We start from the raw sequence: 18,654 nt of genomic DNA, 5'->3' as shown, positions 1-18,654 counted from the left end.
GCAAGAAAACTGGAGTGGGTAGCCATTGCCTTCTCCAGGGGATCTTCTCAAGCCAGGGACTGAACCTGGGTCTCCTACATTTCATGCAGATTCTTTACCCTCTGAGCCACCAGGGAAGCCAATTTATGCTATATACACATAATTGTTTTCTTAGAAGGAAACACAGGAAATTAACATTAGTTGCTTTTAGGGACATGGATTTGGAGAGATGAGGGGAAATGGGCTTTGGTTTTTCATACTGAATCTTTTTGTGTCATTAGAACTTACAATCATGTTCATGTGAGGATTAAGGACCAATTTGCATATTTTTGAAATTATGGAATTGCTTACTTTGCAGTAAAGCTAGAAAAAATTCAATCATATTAAAAGCCTTAGAGGGAAGAAAGGCAGGGAAAAATTCTTTTTAAAGAATATTTTGGACCCTTTCAGAAAGCAAAGAACATTTTGATGATGTCAAAAATAGGCTTATTATTTAGGTTTAATCTATATTTCTTTTTTGTCTGTTGTGAGGAAGATTTACCATGAAGCAAACGGATATAAGGTTCAGAGTCCCTCACCTGGACAAGGCTCGTATCTAATTTTGCATTCATAATTCTGTATGTTTTTTCTTAAACGTCCCTCAGATTACATAAACTTTGTTGAAGTTCAGTTGCTAAGTCGTGTCTGACTCATTGGGATCCGATGGACTTGAAGCTCCCCAAAACACGATTCCAACCTTGACTTGGATTATGCCTCCTGCTGAATATGAGAAGTTGTAGAAATAAACAATGAACCATGGTTGTTAAGAAAATTTCTTTGTAGGGACAACAGATACACTAAAGAGATACTTTAAATCAGGGATGGTGAATTTACATGTCATCTACTCCAGGAACATTTTCTACTTGCCAGAGGTGAATCATTTCCTCCTGTATGCTAAGTCTATACTTTTCCTTTAATTTTATTGAGGGATGTGTCTTAGTCTGTTTGTGTGCTTAGTCACTCAGTCATGCCCGACTCTCTGCAACCCCATGGACAGTAGCCCGCCAGGCTCCTCTGTCCATGGGGATTCTCCAGGCAAGAATACTGGGGTGGGTTGTCAGGCCCTCCTCCAGGGGATCTTCCCAACCCAGATATTGAACTCAGGTCTCCCACATTGCAGACAGATGCTTTACTGTCTGAACCACCAGGGAAGCCCAAGAATACTGGAGTGGGTAGCCTATCCCTTCTCCAGGGGAAATTCCTGACCCAGGAATCAAACCAGGGTCTCCTGCATTGCAGGTGGATTCTTTACTAGCTGAGCTGCCAGGGAAGCCCGAGTTTGTCTGCTGCTGCTGCTGCTGCTAAGTCGATTCAGTTGTGTCTGACCCTGTGCGACCCCATAGATGGGAGCCCACCAGGCCCCACCGTCCCTGGGATTCTCCAGGCAAGAACAATGGAGTGGGTTGCCATTTCCTTCTCCAATGCATGAAAGGGAAAAGTGAAAGTGAAGTCACTCAGTCGTGTCCAACTCTTAGCAACCCCATGGACTGCAGCCCACCAGGCTCCTCCGTCCATGGGATTTTCCAGGCAAGAGTACTGGAGTGGGTTGCCATTGCCTTCTCTGCTAGTTTGTCTAGGCTACTATAAAAAATACTGTTGGCTGGTGGTGGGGCGGTAGGCAGGGGGCGCTTATAAACAAAATTTATTTCTTCCAGTTCTGGAGGGTGGGAAGTCCAAGATCAAGGTGCTGATAGATTCATGGCTGGTGAGTGTCCACTTTCTGGTTACTAGATGGCAATCTTCTCACATGGATGGCAGAAGGAGTGAGGTTGCTCTCTAGAGCCTCTTTTCTAGGGCACTAATCCCACTCCTAGGGGCTCCATTCTTATGGCCTAATCACCTCCTAAAGACCTGACCTTCAAATCTCATCACATTAAGGATTTGGTTTCAACATAAAAATTTTGTGGGGGACACAAACGTTCGTTTACAGCAGCAAGTATCATGTGCTTGTTAAGGTACCTGTCTCCCCATTTAGACTGAGACCCAAAATGATTAGGACCCTTTCTCAATTATTTTTCTATCCCAAGGGCCCAGAAAAGATCCTGGCGTGCCAATAAATGAGTATTTGATTGGAACTTTTAAAAACATTGCATTGTCTGTAAAGGAGGCATAGTCAGTTTATCACTTTCAGTTAAGTTCAGTCGCTCAGTCGTGTCCAACTCTTTGCGACTCCATGAATTGCAGCACGCCAGGCCTCCCTGTCCATCATCAACTCCCGGAGTCCACTCAAACTCATGTCCATCGAATCAGTGATGCCATCCAGCCATCTCATCCTCTGTCATCCCCTTCTTCTCCTGCCCCCAATCCCTCCCAGCATTAGGGTCTTTTCCAATGAGTCCACTCTTCACATGAGGTGGCCAAAGTATTGGAGTTTCAGCTTCAGCATCAGTCCTTCCAATGAACACCCAGGACTGATTTCCTTTAGAATAGACTGGTTGGATTTCCTTGCAGTCCAAGGGACTCTCAAGAGTCTTCTCCAACACCACAGTTCAAAAGCATCAATTCTTCGGTGCTCAGCTTTCTTCACAGTCCAACTCTCACATCCATATATGACCACTGGAAAAACCATAGCCTTGACTAGACGGACCTTTGTTGGCAAAGTAACGTCTCTGCTCTTTAATATGCTATCTAGGTTGGTGATTGGAGAGGGCAATGGCACCCCACTCCAGTACTCTTGCCTGGAAAATCCCATGGACGGAGGAGCCTGGTAGGCTGCAGACCATGGGGTCACGAAGAGTCGGACACGACTGAACAACTTCACTTTCACTTTTCCCTTTCATGCATTGGAGAAGGAAATGGCAACCCACTCCAGTGTTCTTGCCTGGAGAATCCCAGGGACGGGGGAGCCTGGTGGGCTGCTGTCTCTGGGGTCGCACAGAGTCGGACACGACTGAAGTGACTTAGCAGCAGCAGCAGCAGCAGGTTGGTCATAACTTTACTTCCAAGGAGTAAGCGTCTTTTAATTTCATGGCTGCAATCACCATCTGCAATTATTTTGGAGCCCCCCAAAATAAAGTCTGACATTGTTTTCCCATCTATTTCCCATGAAGTGATGGGACCAGATGCAATGATCTTCGTTTTCTGAATGTTGAGCTTTAAGCCAACTTTTTCATTCTCCTCTTTCACTTTCATCAAGAGGCTTTTTAGGTCCTCTTCACTTTCTGCCATAAGGGTGGTGTCATCTGCATATCTGAGGTTATTGATATTTCTCCCGGCAATCTTGATTCCAGCTTGTGCTTCTTCCAGCCCAGCGTTTCTCATGATGTACTCTGCTTAGAGGTTAAATAAGCAGGGTGACAATATACAGCCTTGACGTACTCCTTTTCCTATTTGGAACCAGTCTGTTGTTCCATGTCCAGTTCTAACTCTTGCTTCCTGACCTGCATATAGGTTTCTCAGAGGCAGGTCAAGTGGTCTGGTATTCCCATCTCTTGAAGAATTTTCCACAGTTTATTGTGATCCACACAGTCAAAGGCTTTGGCATAGTCAATAAGGCAGAAATAGATGTTTTTCTGGAACTCTCTTGCTTATTCCATGATCCAGCAGATGTTGGCAGTTTGATCTCTGGTTCCTCTGCCTTTTCTAAAACCAGCTTGAACATCTGGAAGTTCATGGTTCACATATTGCTGAAGCCTGGAGTGGAGAATTTTGAGCATTACTTTACTAGCGTGTGAGATGAGTACAATTGTGTGGTAGTTTGAGCATTCTTTGGCATTGCCTTTCTTTGGGATTAGAATGAAAACTGACCTCTTCCAGTTCTGTGGCCACTGCTGAGTTTTCCAAATTTGCTGGCAGGTTGAGTGCGGCACTTTCACAGCATCATCTTTTAGGATTTGAAATAGCTCAACTGGAATTCCGTCACCTCCACTAGCTTTGTTCGTAGTGATGCTTTCTAAGGCCCACTTGACTTCACATTCCAGGATGTCTGGCTCTAGGTGAGTGATCACACCATCATGATTATCTTGGTTGTGAAGATCTTTTTTGTATAGTTCGTCTGTGTATTCTTGCCATCTCTTCTTAATATCTTCTGCTTCTATTAGGTCCATACCATTTCTGTCCTTTATCGAGCCCATCTTTGCATGAAATGTTTCCTTGGTATCTCTAATTTTCTTGAAGAGATCTCTAGTCTTTCCCATTCTGTTGTTTTCCTCTATTTCTTTGCCTTGATCGCTGAGGAAGGCTTTCTTATCTCTCCTTGCTCTCCTTTGGAGCATATAAGCATCTGCATTCAGATGCTTATATCTTTCCTCTTTGCTTTTCACTTCTCTTCTTTTCACAGCTATTTGTAAGGCCTCCTCAGACAGCCATTTTGCTTTTTTGCATTTATTTTCCATGGGGATGGTCTTGATCCTTGTCTCCTGTACAATGTCATGAACCTCCATCCATAGTTCATCAGGTACTGTATCTATCAGATCTAGTCCCTTAAATCTATTTCTCACTTCCACTGTATAATCATATGATTTGATTATATTTGAGAAGACAGGTTATAAACTTTTGGGCAAGAACCACACAGTATTATAAATTATTTTAAATTATATATAAAAGTACCAAAAATAAGAAAATCTAACATCCTAAAATGTTTACTTTAGATTGTAAATGGAAACCACCTTTCAGCCATTCCCACATAACATCCATGGCCTCTCTCCTAACATGACCACCACCCTGAAGTTGGTCCATCCTGTCCATATATTCTCATTTTTATTATTTAAGAAACTATATCCATAAACAATAAGAAATATTACTCTTCATTTTAATACTTTAAGCCAACAATATCTAATACAAACATAATGCGAGCTATATGTGTAGTTTTAAATCTTACAGTAGGCATATTTTGCAAAGTTGAAACAGGTCAACTTTAATGTTATATTTTATTTAACCCAGTATAGCGAAAATATAATTTGAACTTGTAATTAATGTAAAAAAATTACTAAAGTAATATTCTTAAGAAAAATGTTACTAAGTCTTTGAAATCCTGCTGGTAGTTTATATATACTGGCATATCTCAGTTCAGGTTTTAAGTTTAGACTTAACACTTAAGTCGAAAAAATAGATTGTTCCAAACATATTTAGAAGTTTTCCAATAAATGAAATCAGTTTAAGATTTTTTAATGAATTAAAATGAACAATTCAGTTTTTCATTCACAATTAACCACATTTAAAGTGCTCGATATCCACATAAGGCAAGCAGATACCCTACTGGACGGTGCAGCTTGAAAAGAAAACACAACACTCACCATTCAGCATCTTTTGCCCACTACATTTATTTAAAGTTTTTCTTCCTTTGCTGTTTCTTAGAGCGGAAGTGCACAGATGGACTGGATGGCTATGAATATCAGGGTAGATGACAGTTTACATTTTTAAAAACTCATCTATCACTCAGTTTACTCAGCAAATATAAAAGAGCTTTCAAAAAAACCCTACTGCTTTCTATTTTTGTTTAAACAATGGGATTGAACAGGATATACGTACTGATAAATGACGCGCTACCATTAGCAAAGGTGCAGCTTTCGTACCAGCCACTCCCAACCTTCCACACCGCCCTCCACAGGCAGGCGTACACACGTACATTCACACGCGCGAGCACACAGACACGTACCCAGACACTCGTGCGCGCGCTCACGAGTTCGAAGCGCCACTTTCCCGGGGCGCTCTCGGCCGAGCGTGCGCCTTCGGTCTCTGGGAGCTCGTGGCTGACCGGAACTCGGAGGGGTTCTGCTTTTTATTTTTCAAGGGTGATTAGGTTCCTTCGAGGACAAAGTGGAGGTGCCCGGGCTGGAGGAGGAAAGCAGCCCCTTTAAGTCCACTCGTCCGGAGCTCCACCTCAGGAGGCCAGACAGAGTGCGCCCCGCAAGCCAGCGCGATCCTCGCACGGACAATGCTAGGATCTGGAGATCCTTCAGTCCTCCTGCCGAACGGGAGGTTAGGACGCATGTCATCCCCCTGCCCACAGCCCCCCGCAGGCGCCCTGATGGACCATCTCGGGCGTCAGTCGGCAGAGCTGCTACCCAGACCCCATGGGGTTAGACATGAGACCTCTGGGACCCAAAAACTGCCAGAGCGCCGTTTCCCTTGGTTTGGGTTTCCCACAAAAACGTTGTTTAGTTGCTTAGTCGTGTCTGACTCTTGCAACCCCATGGACTGTAGCCCGCCAGGCTCCTCTGTCCATGGGCTTTTCCAGGCAACAATACTGGAGTGGGTTGCCATTTCCTTCTCCAGGGGATCTTCACCACCCAAGGGTCGAACCCATGTCTCCTGCGTTTGGCAGGCGGATTCTTTATCACTGAGCCACTTGGGAAGCCCCACAAAAGACATATTTACATCAAAAACTTTTTCACAGATACAAAAAAGGCCCGAAACTTTTTTCCCCCACACCTTCCCTCCTCTCGCATCACCTCCCTTCCTACCCTCGCATGCCCTCCCCTCCTACCCCCGCCTCCCGCCTTTTGTGCTTCGCTTCAGGAGTTAAGTGACCTCTTCGTCTAAAGTGCCAGCTCTGCAAAATCCAGGAGCTGAACACAGCTCAACTTCCCGGGAGCTACCAGAGCCAGAAAACATCACAACCCCCCCTCCCAACCACACGCCCCTGTTTTCTCAATGTATTACAGAAAGAAAAAAAAAAAAAAAAATCCAGCTCCGCCTCCGCGCGATAAATGCTGGGATAAGTAGTTCCCCTAAACCATGAAGCTCGATGTCAGACTGGAGCTCAGGTTGGCTTCCCAAAAGAGAACTACAATTCCCGTGGTGCCCTGCGGGCAGATGGAAGGGGCGAAACGGCAAGGGCGCAACGCGCTTGCGCAGATCGAGGGCCGAAGGGAGGTGGAGGTATCGAGGTCCAACTGCTGAAGAGTCTCCATGTGACAGTGAGCGGCGTCCCAGCTCCAGACGACGCCAGATTCCAGTTCCCGATCCCACGCCCCGTCCACTGACCCTGTGCCTGCAGACAGCAGCAGGCCGGGGCCCCGTGGTCTTGTCTGGAGGACCCTGGCTCAGAGTTAATAGTCTCCGCCAAGCAGGTGCGAGGGACCGCCGAGACCCCCTGCATCTCCAGAGAGGCAGGCGGCGCGGAGAGCAAGGCTTCTGTCAGCGCGGCGCTGCGAGTGCGGGAACATGAACGGCTTCACTCCCGAGGACATGAGCCGCGGCGGGGACGCGGCCGCCGCTGTGGCCGCCGTGGTCGCCGCTGCTGCCGCCGCCGCGTCAGCCGGGAACGGGGCTGGGGCTGGCGCCGGGGCCGAGGTGCCGGGCGCAGGGGCAGTCTCGGCGGCGGGGCCGCCGGGAGCGGCAGGGCCGGGCCCCGGGCAGCTGTGCTGTCTGCGCGAGGACGGCGAGCGGTGCGGCCGGGCGGCGGGCAACGCCAGCTTCAGCAAAAGGATCCAGAAGAGCATCTCCCAGAAGAAGGTGAAGATCGAGTTGGATAAAAGCGTAAGTGACGGCGGTACGAATCTGCTCTGCCCGCCCCCCGGGGCGCTCGGGGAGAAGAGCAGACGCGTGTCGGTGAGGGTGCGGGAGCCCCAGACCTGGGTGCCTCGCGAGCCCGTTCCGGGGTCCCTAGTAGGAAGCAAACAACAAAGTGCTGCAACTCGGCCCGCCGTCCGCAGTAAACAGTCTCGCGCCCCCCGGACCCGCTCCCGCGCCCCCACCCCGTAGGGCCCCCACTCCTCCTCTGAGGGGGTCGGTGGTGAAACAAAGGGGGCGGCCGCGCCGAGAACCCAGAGTAGCTGTTCTGCAACCCACGGCTCCTTCTGGAACTGAGGCACCTTCTTTGTTTTGCTGCCCGAGCGGGTAGCTTCCCCGGTCCAGGAGTGGAGTTCAGCCAGAACCGGACGCTGCGGGCGACTAGGACCCTGTCTCGGGTCCCGCGGGTGCGGGGTGGGGGACCCCCGGCTGCGAGCCGCGCGGCCGTGTCATCATCTAGGGCAGCTGCTCAAGACTTGGGGAGCGGGCAGCCGCTGCGGGTTAGCAGCCCTCCGTTTGGCAGCCATCAGGGTTTCTTTCTTCGTCCTTTCGCAGGTCTGTTCCTCTGACCATCTAGGAGGTTTTTAGAAACGACCGTTTCCACTTTTCCGAGCCCTGGGGAGCGGTAATAAATCACAAGATGTGAGAACCATCACACGTCCTGCATCTTCTTAACTTGCACTTCAGCTCAAAGTTTAATGTGAAAGCCTGTTAGCTCACTCCTCAATTTTTTTTTTAAGAAGTAACTGCTGATGTATAAAACCCAGTATTTCAGAGGCTGCCGTACAGCTCTCAGAACTATGTAATTAACGTTTTTGAGAACTTTATGTGGGATACTTTCTGCCTATTCAGTTAGTTCCTCAGTTCTGTTCTTGAGAAACTTTCCAGGTATACTTGAATCATTTAACACTGTTTTAGTTGGAAAAACGTATTATACATAAGTGCTTTTATTTAATACTCAGGAAAGTTCATAATTCAAATTTGAATTTAGTAAGGATGTGAAATCAATTATTTGTCAAAAGTGGATGGTTTTGTGTCTGGATTATAATTTGAGTATTAAGTTAGATTAGGAAGCATTCACTATGGTATTAATATTTTTAAATGCTCTTTTAAGTAAAGAAAATACTATCAAATAGCAAAATTGTGGCCAGCATCTTTTTTCCCTTGTTTAAAAAACCGGCAAAGCTGAACTAATCTAGTTCACCATCGCTGCAATTTGATGACAGAATCCAGAGCGTAGGAATTTCTCATTCTCTGCTTCTCTCCCTTCCATTACTGGCACTTCTCCCCACCCCACCCCCCAGTCCTCTTTAACAATATTGCTAGACATGATATGTTTTAACTGGGTTCAGGACTTAAGAGTAGCAAGAAACGTGCGTTGTCTTAATAATGGCCTGTTACTAATGTTTATATTTTTAATAATTCACCGTAACTATGTATTTTACTAATACATAGACACATTTTCCTGTAATCATAAGTTGTCTGTGAAACTTTTCTGTTTCAGGCAAGACATCTTTACATTTGTGATTATCATAAAAACTTAATTCAGAGTGTGCGAAACAGAAGAAAGAGAAAAGGGAGTGATGATGATGGAGGAGATTCGCCTGTTCAAGATATTGATACTCCGGAGGTAGGTGAAAGCTTTGTAAGTTAAATGTAAAACTTCTGAAAGTTTTATTTAAAAAATACAAACAAATTCTAAAAATACTTGAAGCATTTGAAAACTCTAAAAATGAAAGCAAAATTAAATATAGCCAGTTAACATGCAGTTATGCAGTTTGACTTGTTATGGCTTCAATTGATAAATTTTTTTTTACTTTTTAAAAAATTTACTTATTTTTTAATTGAAGGATAATTACAGAATTTTGTTGTTTCCTGTCAAACTTCAACATGAATCAGCCATAGATGTACATATGTCCCCTTCCTCTTGAACCTCCCTAGTCAATTGACAACTCTTATAGTCCCCAGTCTTTAATAATCATCCTCAAAATATTGAAGCGTTTAATGCATTTTTAGTTTTATTATTTAAAAGCCTTTTAAAATAATGGAATTAAATTTTCACTGTGTTGAAGTTGAAATGTTTTTTATAGCAAATATTAGTCATTAGCAAATGATATGAACTAACTCATATACATTAATTTTTTCTAGGTTGATTTATATCAATTACAGGTGAATACACTTAGGAGATACAAAAGACACTTCAAACTTCCAACCAGACCGGGACTTAATAAAGCACAGCTTGTTGAGGTATATATAAGTTTTAAACTATTTAACCTTTAATACAAAAAAAGTCATTAAATGCTAATGATGTTAATTTAGTATATATAACAATACATTTTAGTTAGAAAAATCAAAGTTAATAAAATCTATTGTGGAAGAATCTAGTTGTCTAGAAATGTTTGTCTACCACTTAGGAAAGTCCTTTATATAATGATTAGTCAGTAGATTATATGCAGTTTTCTAAGCATCTTCTAATACTGATTTTCAGAAATAGTAAGTAAAAGGTTTTTTTTATTCTCTCTCTAGAAACCTGTTTCTTTTAAAATTTTATTTTACTCAGTAAACACTTATTGAGCACCTAATTGAGGCATAATAATAAATTAATAAGCTTTGATGTCTTTGTTAGAATTTTCTTGAAGTTTTTGTTGGAATAGATTTTACAGATAAACCTCTGAACAGTATTCCTGTAACTTGCTGATTTAACTATTTCAGAACTTGTTCTTGTTGATGTTAGTTTGTTTTATGTGAAGCATCCCTGTTTTTATGACTAGAAAACGCAAAGACTTTGATCCAAGCTTTTACTTATAGGTTCTTGAATATAGGACTTGCAGTCCTTCAGTGAATTTTGAAAAGTTGAGTGCTTGTGTTCTCAGGAAATAATAGAGCCAAGAAATGTGTGTGTCATATTAAGATATCTATAGATCTATATGTTTATACTCCTATCATGTTTAAAATAAAAATGCTTAACCTACTTGACAGACTATAAATAAATATGTAAATCAGTTTTCTTATATTCTTCAGCTTGAATTTAGAGAACTAACATTTTATAAAATGTCCATATTGAATAACATAGGTGAATAGAAGGTACACTTCTTTAGCAGAATGCTTTTTAACATTAAAGCTTTAGCCAGAATTTCTTCTTTCCTTCTTGTTTAGACAACAACAATCTAATTTTTCTTTAAATTTGATTTAAAAGGTCAAGTCCTTTTCAAGTTGTATAGTACATTAATATAACATAAACATATTTCCTGCCATGATAAATTATTAATATGTTGATATATAAACAGATACATAGTGAAAGTGCTCTTATTTTGGGACAAATGACAACCTAAGAACTGGTTATTTTAAATGTACATTTTTTTAAATGCAGAAATCAAACCTGATGTTTTTGATAATCTGGTCTTCTTTTAAAGATCTGTTTTCTTATTTAGAAATGAGAAATCCAAATAGTATGAGTGTTATAACTTAGTCAGAAATGCAGATATTTATAAACAATTCCAGAGTTGAGTGACCAGCCTCCGTAAGTCTCTTACCTTTTTCTTTAAGAAGTTTTATCTTCTAGAATCTAAATACGCATTTCAGTGCCCTGGTTTAGTCTAATATACTTCTACTGGTAGTTGCAGTGCATGTGTTACACTAGCAGAATGAAAAGGCAAGAAGGCAGGTAAACATTCTTCAGTGGACATCCTTTCCCTTCTCATTTCTCATCCATAATTTTTATACAGAAAAAATTTCAGGGAATCTTAACAAAGAATATTTCCAATGAATGAATGAATGTTAAGTCGTAGCAAACATATTTGTAAGATAATTCTTGGTTTATTTCTATTGTACCAAAACTTTTCTGACTTAATGGTGGTTCTTTTTCCATAAGAAAAACCATAAACCATTATATGATGCATGCGGACTCTTAACATTCTGTTTTATTTCATTGATATTTGAAGTTTACAAGTAAAAGTATTTAATTCTTGATCTATGTCTCAGCTATAAAATTTAAAAGAAAGTGCAGTGCACATTCTGATTAATATATACTTAATTGAGTGGGCTAAGGGGTCTTTTGAAATTACACTATCTCTTGTTCATAACGTCTTATTCTTATATGCCTTTTGTCCTGTTGGTGTTTTGTTAAATACAATTTATTTTTGAAAGGAAATAGCTCTTACCACACATTTTCTTTTGATGACAGTGGTTTTTTTTTACCTAGTTTATAAATTCTAATAATATCTATAATTTAATTTCCTCAATTGTTTTTCTTTATAGATAGTTGGTTGCCACTTTAGGTCTATTCCAGTGAATGAAAAAGACACCTTAACATATTTCATCTACTCAGTGAAGAATGACAAGAACAAGTCAGATCTCAAGGTTGACAGTAGTGTTCACTAGGAGAGATGGAATTAAAACTTGGATGTTCAGATGTTAAGACTGCTTACTGCTTTTTCACGTGTAGAAATGTTCCTTCTGTATTTTTTCTACAGAGGATTTTCTCTGGTTTTATTTTCTTTGTTTTGACTCTAATTAGTTGGAAGCTCATGTACAATGAGCTTTCCTAGATTAACAAATATTTTAAATAAAGGTTATTACTATTATAGTTGCTTCAGTGTATTTATTTTGTGGAACTTGATTTTTATTTTAAACTGACTTTTAGGGACCAGTATTAATTGAAGTTTAAATTTGAAGATCACTTGATTATCTTTTTTCCCTTTTTTTAGTTCTGAGAAACTAACAAAAGTAATAGATGTCGTCCATTTGCTCTCGGGCAATCTGATTTGGAATTAAGGATATCCTAAATAGTATTATTTTTTAAGTGCTTTTTAGTACTAACAAGTTCGGAATAGCAGGAAGAACAAATAGTTTGATGCCTACTTCCTTCCAAAGAAGAGTTAATGTGTCAGCAAAGGTAAATGCAGCGCTGAAAGTTGAAATCTGAATGTAGAATTAAATAGTTTGTCATTTCTTTAAATTTTGTTTTAGTGAAAAAGTATTTACATGGCACAGATATACAAAGAACCTCTGAACTGCCCCTTAATTTTCAGTCATGTTCTGTACTGTTTACAATGCAAATTAAAACTAATAAGTTGGAGAGATCGAGAATTTATCAAGATCTTTAAATTTTGGTCATACATAGCTCTGACTTGATTTCTGTTTTATTTAGTTTTATATTTCATTCTCTGTTAGTTTTCTCTTAAATATTTTTACCTCTTCTTTTCATGAGATTGTAGTATTTAGCCAAAGGCTTACAGTTACAAATCAAATTTATAGCTTGTGACATCAGAACAAAACATGTAGTGCAGATTTTAGGATGCAAATGCATGAGCCCATTAATGCAGCTCAGGATATCTCAAAGTCAACATTTGGTCCTGATGATTCTTTATTGTGGGAGGCTGTCCTGTGTGTTTTAAAAGGTTTAGTGGCGTCACTGGAGTCCACATACTAATGCAGTAGAGCTCTAAAGGTAATAACTAAAAATATCCCTAGACATTGTCAAATGGCTCTGGGGGGACAAAATCACCCCTGCTTGGGAACCACTATGTAGATAAGTTTAAAGAACATCTTAGCTCCACAGAAGGTGAGTCTGTGTATTTCTAAGTGTTCTGTGTGTACTGAAAGCTAGAAAATGTGGTGAACAGTAACACCATACTGGTGTTTAGGCCATGTAAAGATTTACTTGCAATTTTATTGATGAGCCAGAGGCTGTAATAATTAGTATATAGAAACCACTTGTTTCTAGTACTCCAGAAATCTCCACGAGAAGTTTTTTCTTAGCTGTATGAAGATGAACCAACCACACAGCTACAAAATGTGGTGGTTTGTTTGAAAAAAGTATTACTTCTATGTTGTATATTTTTGCCTAAATCTATAAAAATTTCTTTTTCAGTAGAAACTTGACTGTAGGCTTAAATTTTATGAAATAAGCTTGAAATTTTGATCATATATAGCTCTGACTTGATTTCTGTTTTACCTTCTTTTATATTTTATTCTCTGTCAGTTTTCTCTTAAATATTTTTACCTCTTCTGATGAAAAAAGCTTGAAGCTATTTGTTGACATTAAAATCCATGTTTATGAATATAACCTTTGCCTCTCAATCTTAATTTCATACAATTACTTGCATAAAATGTAGTTGTATAAGAAAGTGAAATAATGAGAGTTGAGTGTTGATTTATCCAATGACATTAAATTTTGTTAGAGCAATTTAAAACATGAAAAACAGAACTTAAGAGCCTCCCCCTCAAAGACAAGAGACTCAAGAAGCTGCAAAGTAAAACTTTTACATAGAAATTTTAATTCTCACTGAGTTTTTAAAATTATGAGTTCTATGGAAATCTTTGTTGTACTTATCTGTATCTGAACAAGAAAAAGTAAATGGAAACTCATATCTCTGAAAGGATACGGATTACGTTAAATGTTAGAACATCAGGAAAAGAATCAAAATTTGACTGCTGTTGGGGTAGAATGTGTGGCAGGAGCTCAAGAAATTGTTTGGTAACTACCCTTCATGGAATTATTTAGGTAAAGGCTAAAAATTAATGTCTGAAATGTATTTCTTTAAGAAAGTAAGCTCTATTATTTCTAAATAAAGTTTTTTTTTAGTTGAAATGTACATGATATACAATTAATCACTTTATACAGTTTGGTAGTATTTAGTTTATTCACATCTTCAAGGGTCACAGCCTTGTGATGAAGGGACTTGTGTAACTTAATGAAGCTATAAGCCATTCCATGTAGGATCACCCAAGATAGATGGGTCATAGCAGAGAGTTCTGACAAAATGCTGCTCCTTGGAAGGAAAGGTATGTCAAACCTAGACAGCATATTAAAAAGCAAAGACATCACTTTGCTGACAAAGATCAGTATAGTCAAAGCTATGGTTTTTCCAGTAGCCATATATGCATGTGAAAGTTGAACTATAAAGAAGGCTGAGTGCTGAAGAATTGGTTCTTTTGAATTGTGGTGTTGGAGAAGACTCTTGAGAGTCTGTTGGACTGCAAGCAGATCAAACCAGTCAATCCTCAAGGAAATCAACCCTGGATAGTCATTGGAAGGACTGATGCTGAAGCTCTAATATTTTGGCCACCTGATGCAAAGAATGAACTCATTGGAAAGACCCCTATGCTGGAACAGATTGAAGGCCAAAGGAGAAGAGGGCGGCAGAGGATGAGATGGTTCAATAATATCACCAACTCTATGGACATGAATTTGAGCAAACTCCAGGAGATAGTGAAGGACAGGGAAGCCTGGTGTGCTGCAGTCCATGGAGTTGCAGAGTGGGATGTGATTTAGCAACTGAAAATATCAACAAAGTGTATTTACAACGTTGTGCAACCACCAGCTCTAATTTAAAATGTTTTCATCACCCCATAGAAACACCCACAAGTAATTACTCCCAATTCCACCTCTTCCCATCCCCTGATAACCTTTAATCTTTTTGTATCTATGGATTTGCCTGTTATGGTATATCATGTAAAAGGAATCATATAACACATGTCCTTTTGTGTGGATTTTTCTTTTACTTAAGATGTTTTCAAGGTTTATCCAAAATGCAGCATATATTAGTACTTTGCTCCTTTTTATGGCTGAATGACATTCCAATGTGTGTGTGTATGTGTGTGTGACAATTTGTTTTTCCAGTCATCCATTAATGAACATTTAGACATTTTGATTTCCACCTTTGGCTATTACGACTAATGCTACTATAAACACTTGTGTACAAGTTTCTGCGTGGGCATGTCTTTATTTCTCTTGGGTATATGTCTAGGAGTGGAGTTGCCTAGTCACATGGTAATGCTGTAACATTTTGAGGAACCTCCAAACTTTTCCATAGTGGCTGTATTAACAACTATTTCTCGAAATTGCTAATGCCTGTATTTCCTCTTTTTTTTTTTTAATTAAAGCTGTCCTAATGGGTGTTAGGGAGAAGGCAATGGCACCCCACTCCAGTACTGTTGCCCGGAAAATCCCATGAACGGAGGAGCCTGGTGGGCTGCAGTCCATGGGGTCGCTAAAAGTCAGACATGACTGAGCAACTTCACTTTCACTTTCCGCTTTCATGCATTGGAGAAGGAAATGGCAACCCACTCCAGTGTTCTTGCCTAGAGAATCCCAGGGATGGGGGAGCCTGGTGGGCTTGCACAGAGTCGGACATGACTGAAGAGTTGGACATGACTGAAGCGACTTAGCAGCAGCAGCAGCAATGGGTGTTAAGTGATAGCATTGTGGTTTTGATTTGTATTTTTTTCAATTCCTTTATTCATTTTTAAATTGGGTTGTTTGTTTTTGTTGTTCAGTTGTAGGAATTCTTTATTCTAGGTATTAACTCTATATGTGATACATGATTTACAAATATTTTCTCCCATTCTGTAGATTGCCTTTTCACATTTTTGATAATGTTCTTTGATGCAAAAAAGTTTTAAATTTTTATTTAGTATAATTAATTTTTTTTCTTTTGTTTTCTCATACTTTTGGTGTCAAGCCTAAGAATCTATTGCCAAATCCAAGGTTGTAAAGATAAGCCCCTATTTTTTTTCTAGGAATTTTATAATTTTGGCTCTTAAATGTAGGTTGTTGACCCATTTTGAGTCAATTTATGTATATATGGAGTGAGGTAGAGTTCCAGCTTCATTGTTTTGAATGAGGTTATCCAGTTTTGCAGCACTGTTGGTTAAAGAGACTGTTCTTCTCCACTGAATGGTCTTGGCACCCTTGTCGAAACTCAATTTGCATAGATATTTGGGTTTATTTCTATATTTTCAATTCTGTTTTAGGCTGTATTTCTATTAGGCCAGTACTATTTTTTTTTTTTTTTTGACTATTGTAACTGTGTAGTAAGTTTTGAAATCAGGAAATGTGAGTCCTCTAATTTTTTTTTTCACTACATTCAGTCACAAGTCTTGTCTGACTCTTTGCAGCCCCACAAACTGCAGCCAGGCTCCTCTGTCTTTCACTGTCTCCTGGAGTCTGCTCAAACTCATGTCCATTGAGTCAGTGATGCCATCCAACCATCTCAACCTCTGTCATCCCCTTCTCCTCTTGCCCTCAATCTTTCCCAGCATCAGGGTCTTTTCCAATGAGTTGGGTCTTTGCATCAGGTGGCCAAAGCATTGGAGCATCAGCTTCACCATCAGTCTTTCAAATGAATATTCAGGGTTTATTTCCTTTTTGGATTGACTGGTTTGATCTCCTTGAAGTCTAACAGATTCTCAAGGGTCTTCTCCAGCACCACAGTTCAAAAGGATCAATTCTTTATGGTCCAACTCTCACATGAGTACATGACTGCTGGAAAAACTATAGCTTTGACTATACAGACCTTTGTCAGCAAAGTGATGTGTCTGCTTTTTAATATGCTGTCTACGTTTGTCATAGCTTTTCTTCCAAGGAGCAAGAATCTTTTGATTTCATGGCTGCGGTCATCATCTGCAGTGATTTTGGAGCCCAAGAAAATAAAATCTGACACAGTTTGCACTTTTCCCCATCTATTTGCCATGAAGTGATGGGACTGGATGCCATGATCTTAGTTTTTTGAATGTTGAGTTTTAAGCCAGCTTTTTCACTCTCCTCTTTCGCCTTCACCAAGAGGCTCTTTCCTCTTCGCTTTCTGCCATTAGAGTAGTATGATCTGCATATCCGAGGTTGTTGGTATTTTTCCTGGTAGACTTGATTCCAGCTTGTGATTCATCCAGCCCAGTATTTCACAGAATGTTCTCTAAATGGCAGTTAAATAAGGTGACTATATACAGCATTGATGTACTCCTTTCCCAGTTTTGAACCAGTCTGTTGTTCGATGTCTGGTTCTGTTTCCTCTTGTCCTGCATACAGGTTTCTCAGGAGACAGGTAAGGTGGTTTGGTATTCCTATCTCTTTAAGAATGTTCCAGTTTGTTGTGATCCACACAATCAAAGGCTTTAGTGTAGTCAATGAAGCAGAAGTAGATGTTTTTCTGGAATTCTCTTGCTTTTTCTATGATCCAATAGATGTTGGCAGTTTGATCTCTGGTTCTGCTGCCTTTTCTAAATCCAACTCGTACTTCTGGAAGTTCTCAGTTCACGTACTGTTGAAACCTAGCTTAAAGTGTTTTGAGAATTACTTTGCTAGCTTGTGAAATGAGCACAATTTGTGTGGAAGTTTGAACATTCTTTGGCATTGCCTTTTTTTGGCAATGAAATGAAAACTGACATTTTCCAGTCTTGCGCTCACTGCTAAGTTTTCCAAATATGCTGGGATATTGAGTACAGCACTTTCATAGCATCCTCTTTTAGGATTTTAAATAGCTCAGCTGGATTCCATCACCTCCACTAGGTTTGTTTGTAGTAATGCTTCCTAAGGCCCACTTGACTTCACACTCCAGGATGTCTGGCTCTAGGTGAATGACCACACCATCATGGTTATGTGGGTCATTAAGATCTTTTTTGTATAGTTCTTCTGTGTATTCTTGCCACCTCTTCTTAATATCTTCTGCTTCTGTTAGATCCTTGCTGTATCTGTCCTTTATTGTGCCCATCTTTGCATGAGACATTTCCTTGGTATCTCCAATTTTCTTGAAGAGATATCTAGTCTTTCCCATCCTGTGGTTTTCCTCTATTTCTTTGCATTGTTCACTTAAGAAGGCCTTCTTATCTCTCCTTGCTATTCTCCAGAACTCTGCATTCAGTTGGGTATATCTCTCCCTTTCTCCTTTGCCTTTCACTTCTCTTCCTTTCTCAGCTATTTGTAAGGCCTCCTCAGACAATCACTTGGCATTCTTGCATTTCTTTTTCTTGGGGAAGGTTTTGGTCACTGCCTCCTGTACAGTGTTAAGAACCTCTGTCCATAGTCCTTCAGGCACTCTGTCTGTCAGATCTGATCTTTTGAATCTATTCATCACCTCTGTTGTATAATTATAAGAGATTTGATTTAAGTTATACCTGAATAGTCTAGTGGTTTTCCCTTCCTTCAGTTTAAATCTGAATTTTTCAATAAGAAGTTCATGATCTGAGCCACAGTCTGCTCCAGGTCTTATTTTAGCTGACTGTATAGAGGGCCTCCATCTTCAGCTGCAAAGAATATAATCAATTTGACTTTGGTATTGACCATTTGTTAATATCCATGTGTAGAGTCTTCTCTTGTGTTGTTGGAAGAGAGTGTTTGCTATGACCAGAGCATTTTGGCAAAATACTGTTCGCCTTTGCCCTCCATTTTGTACTCCAAGGCTA

General features: G+C 40.3%; 1 protein-coding gene across 3 annotated transcripts in view; it reads left to right on the top strand.

Annotated features, from left to right (window-relative positions):
- Positions 1 to 6,799: 6,799 nt before the first annotated feature.
- SAP30 (Sin3A associated protein 30) overlaps positions 6,800 to 18,654 on the top strand; it is a 91,841-nt gene continuing 79,986 nt past the window's right edge. For 2 of the 3 annotated variants that reach the window (XR_011465202.1, XM_070376033.1), the window contains exons 1-3: positions 6,800 to 7,440; positions 8,978 to 9,103; positions 9,622 to 9,720. Coding sequence is in view for 2 of the 3 variants with exons in the window: in XM_070376033.1 (XP_070232134.1) it covers positions 7,126 to 7,440; positions 8,978 to 9,103; positions 9,622 to 9,720 (540 nt within the window). In the remaining variant the exon portion in view is untranslated. Of the gene's footprint in view, positions 7,441 to 8,977; positions 9,104 to 9,621; positions 9,721 to 11,730; positions 12,059 to 18,654 lie in introns of those variants that run through there. The other variant, XM_070376032.1, reaches the window with a different exon arrangement.

This window comes from Bos mutus, chromosome 8, assembly GCF_027580195.1.
Source record: "Bos mutus isolate GX-2022 chromosome 8, NWIPB_WYAK_1.1, whole genome shotgun sequence".
In the NCBI taxonomy this organism is placed as follows: Eukaryota; Metazoa; Chordata; class Mammalia; order Artiodactyla; family Bovidae; genus Bos; species Bos mutus.
Note: the sequence above shows the minus strand (reverse complement) of the source record. Positions and strands in the feature narration are given on the sequence as shown.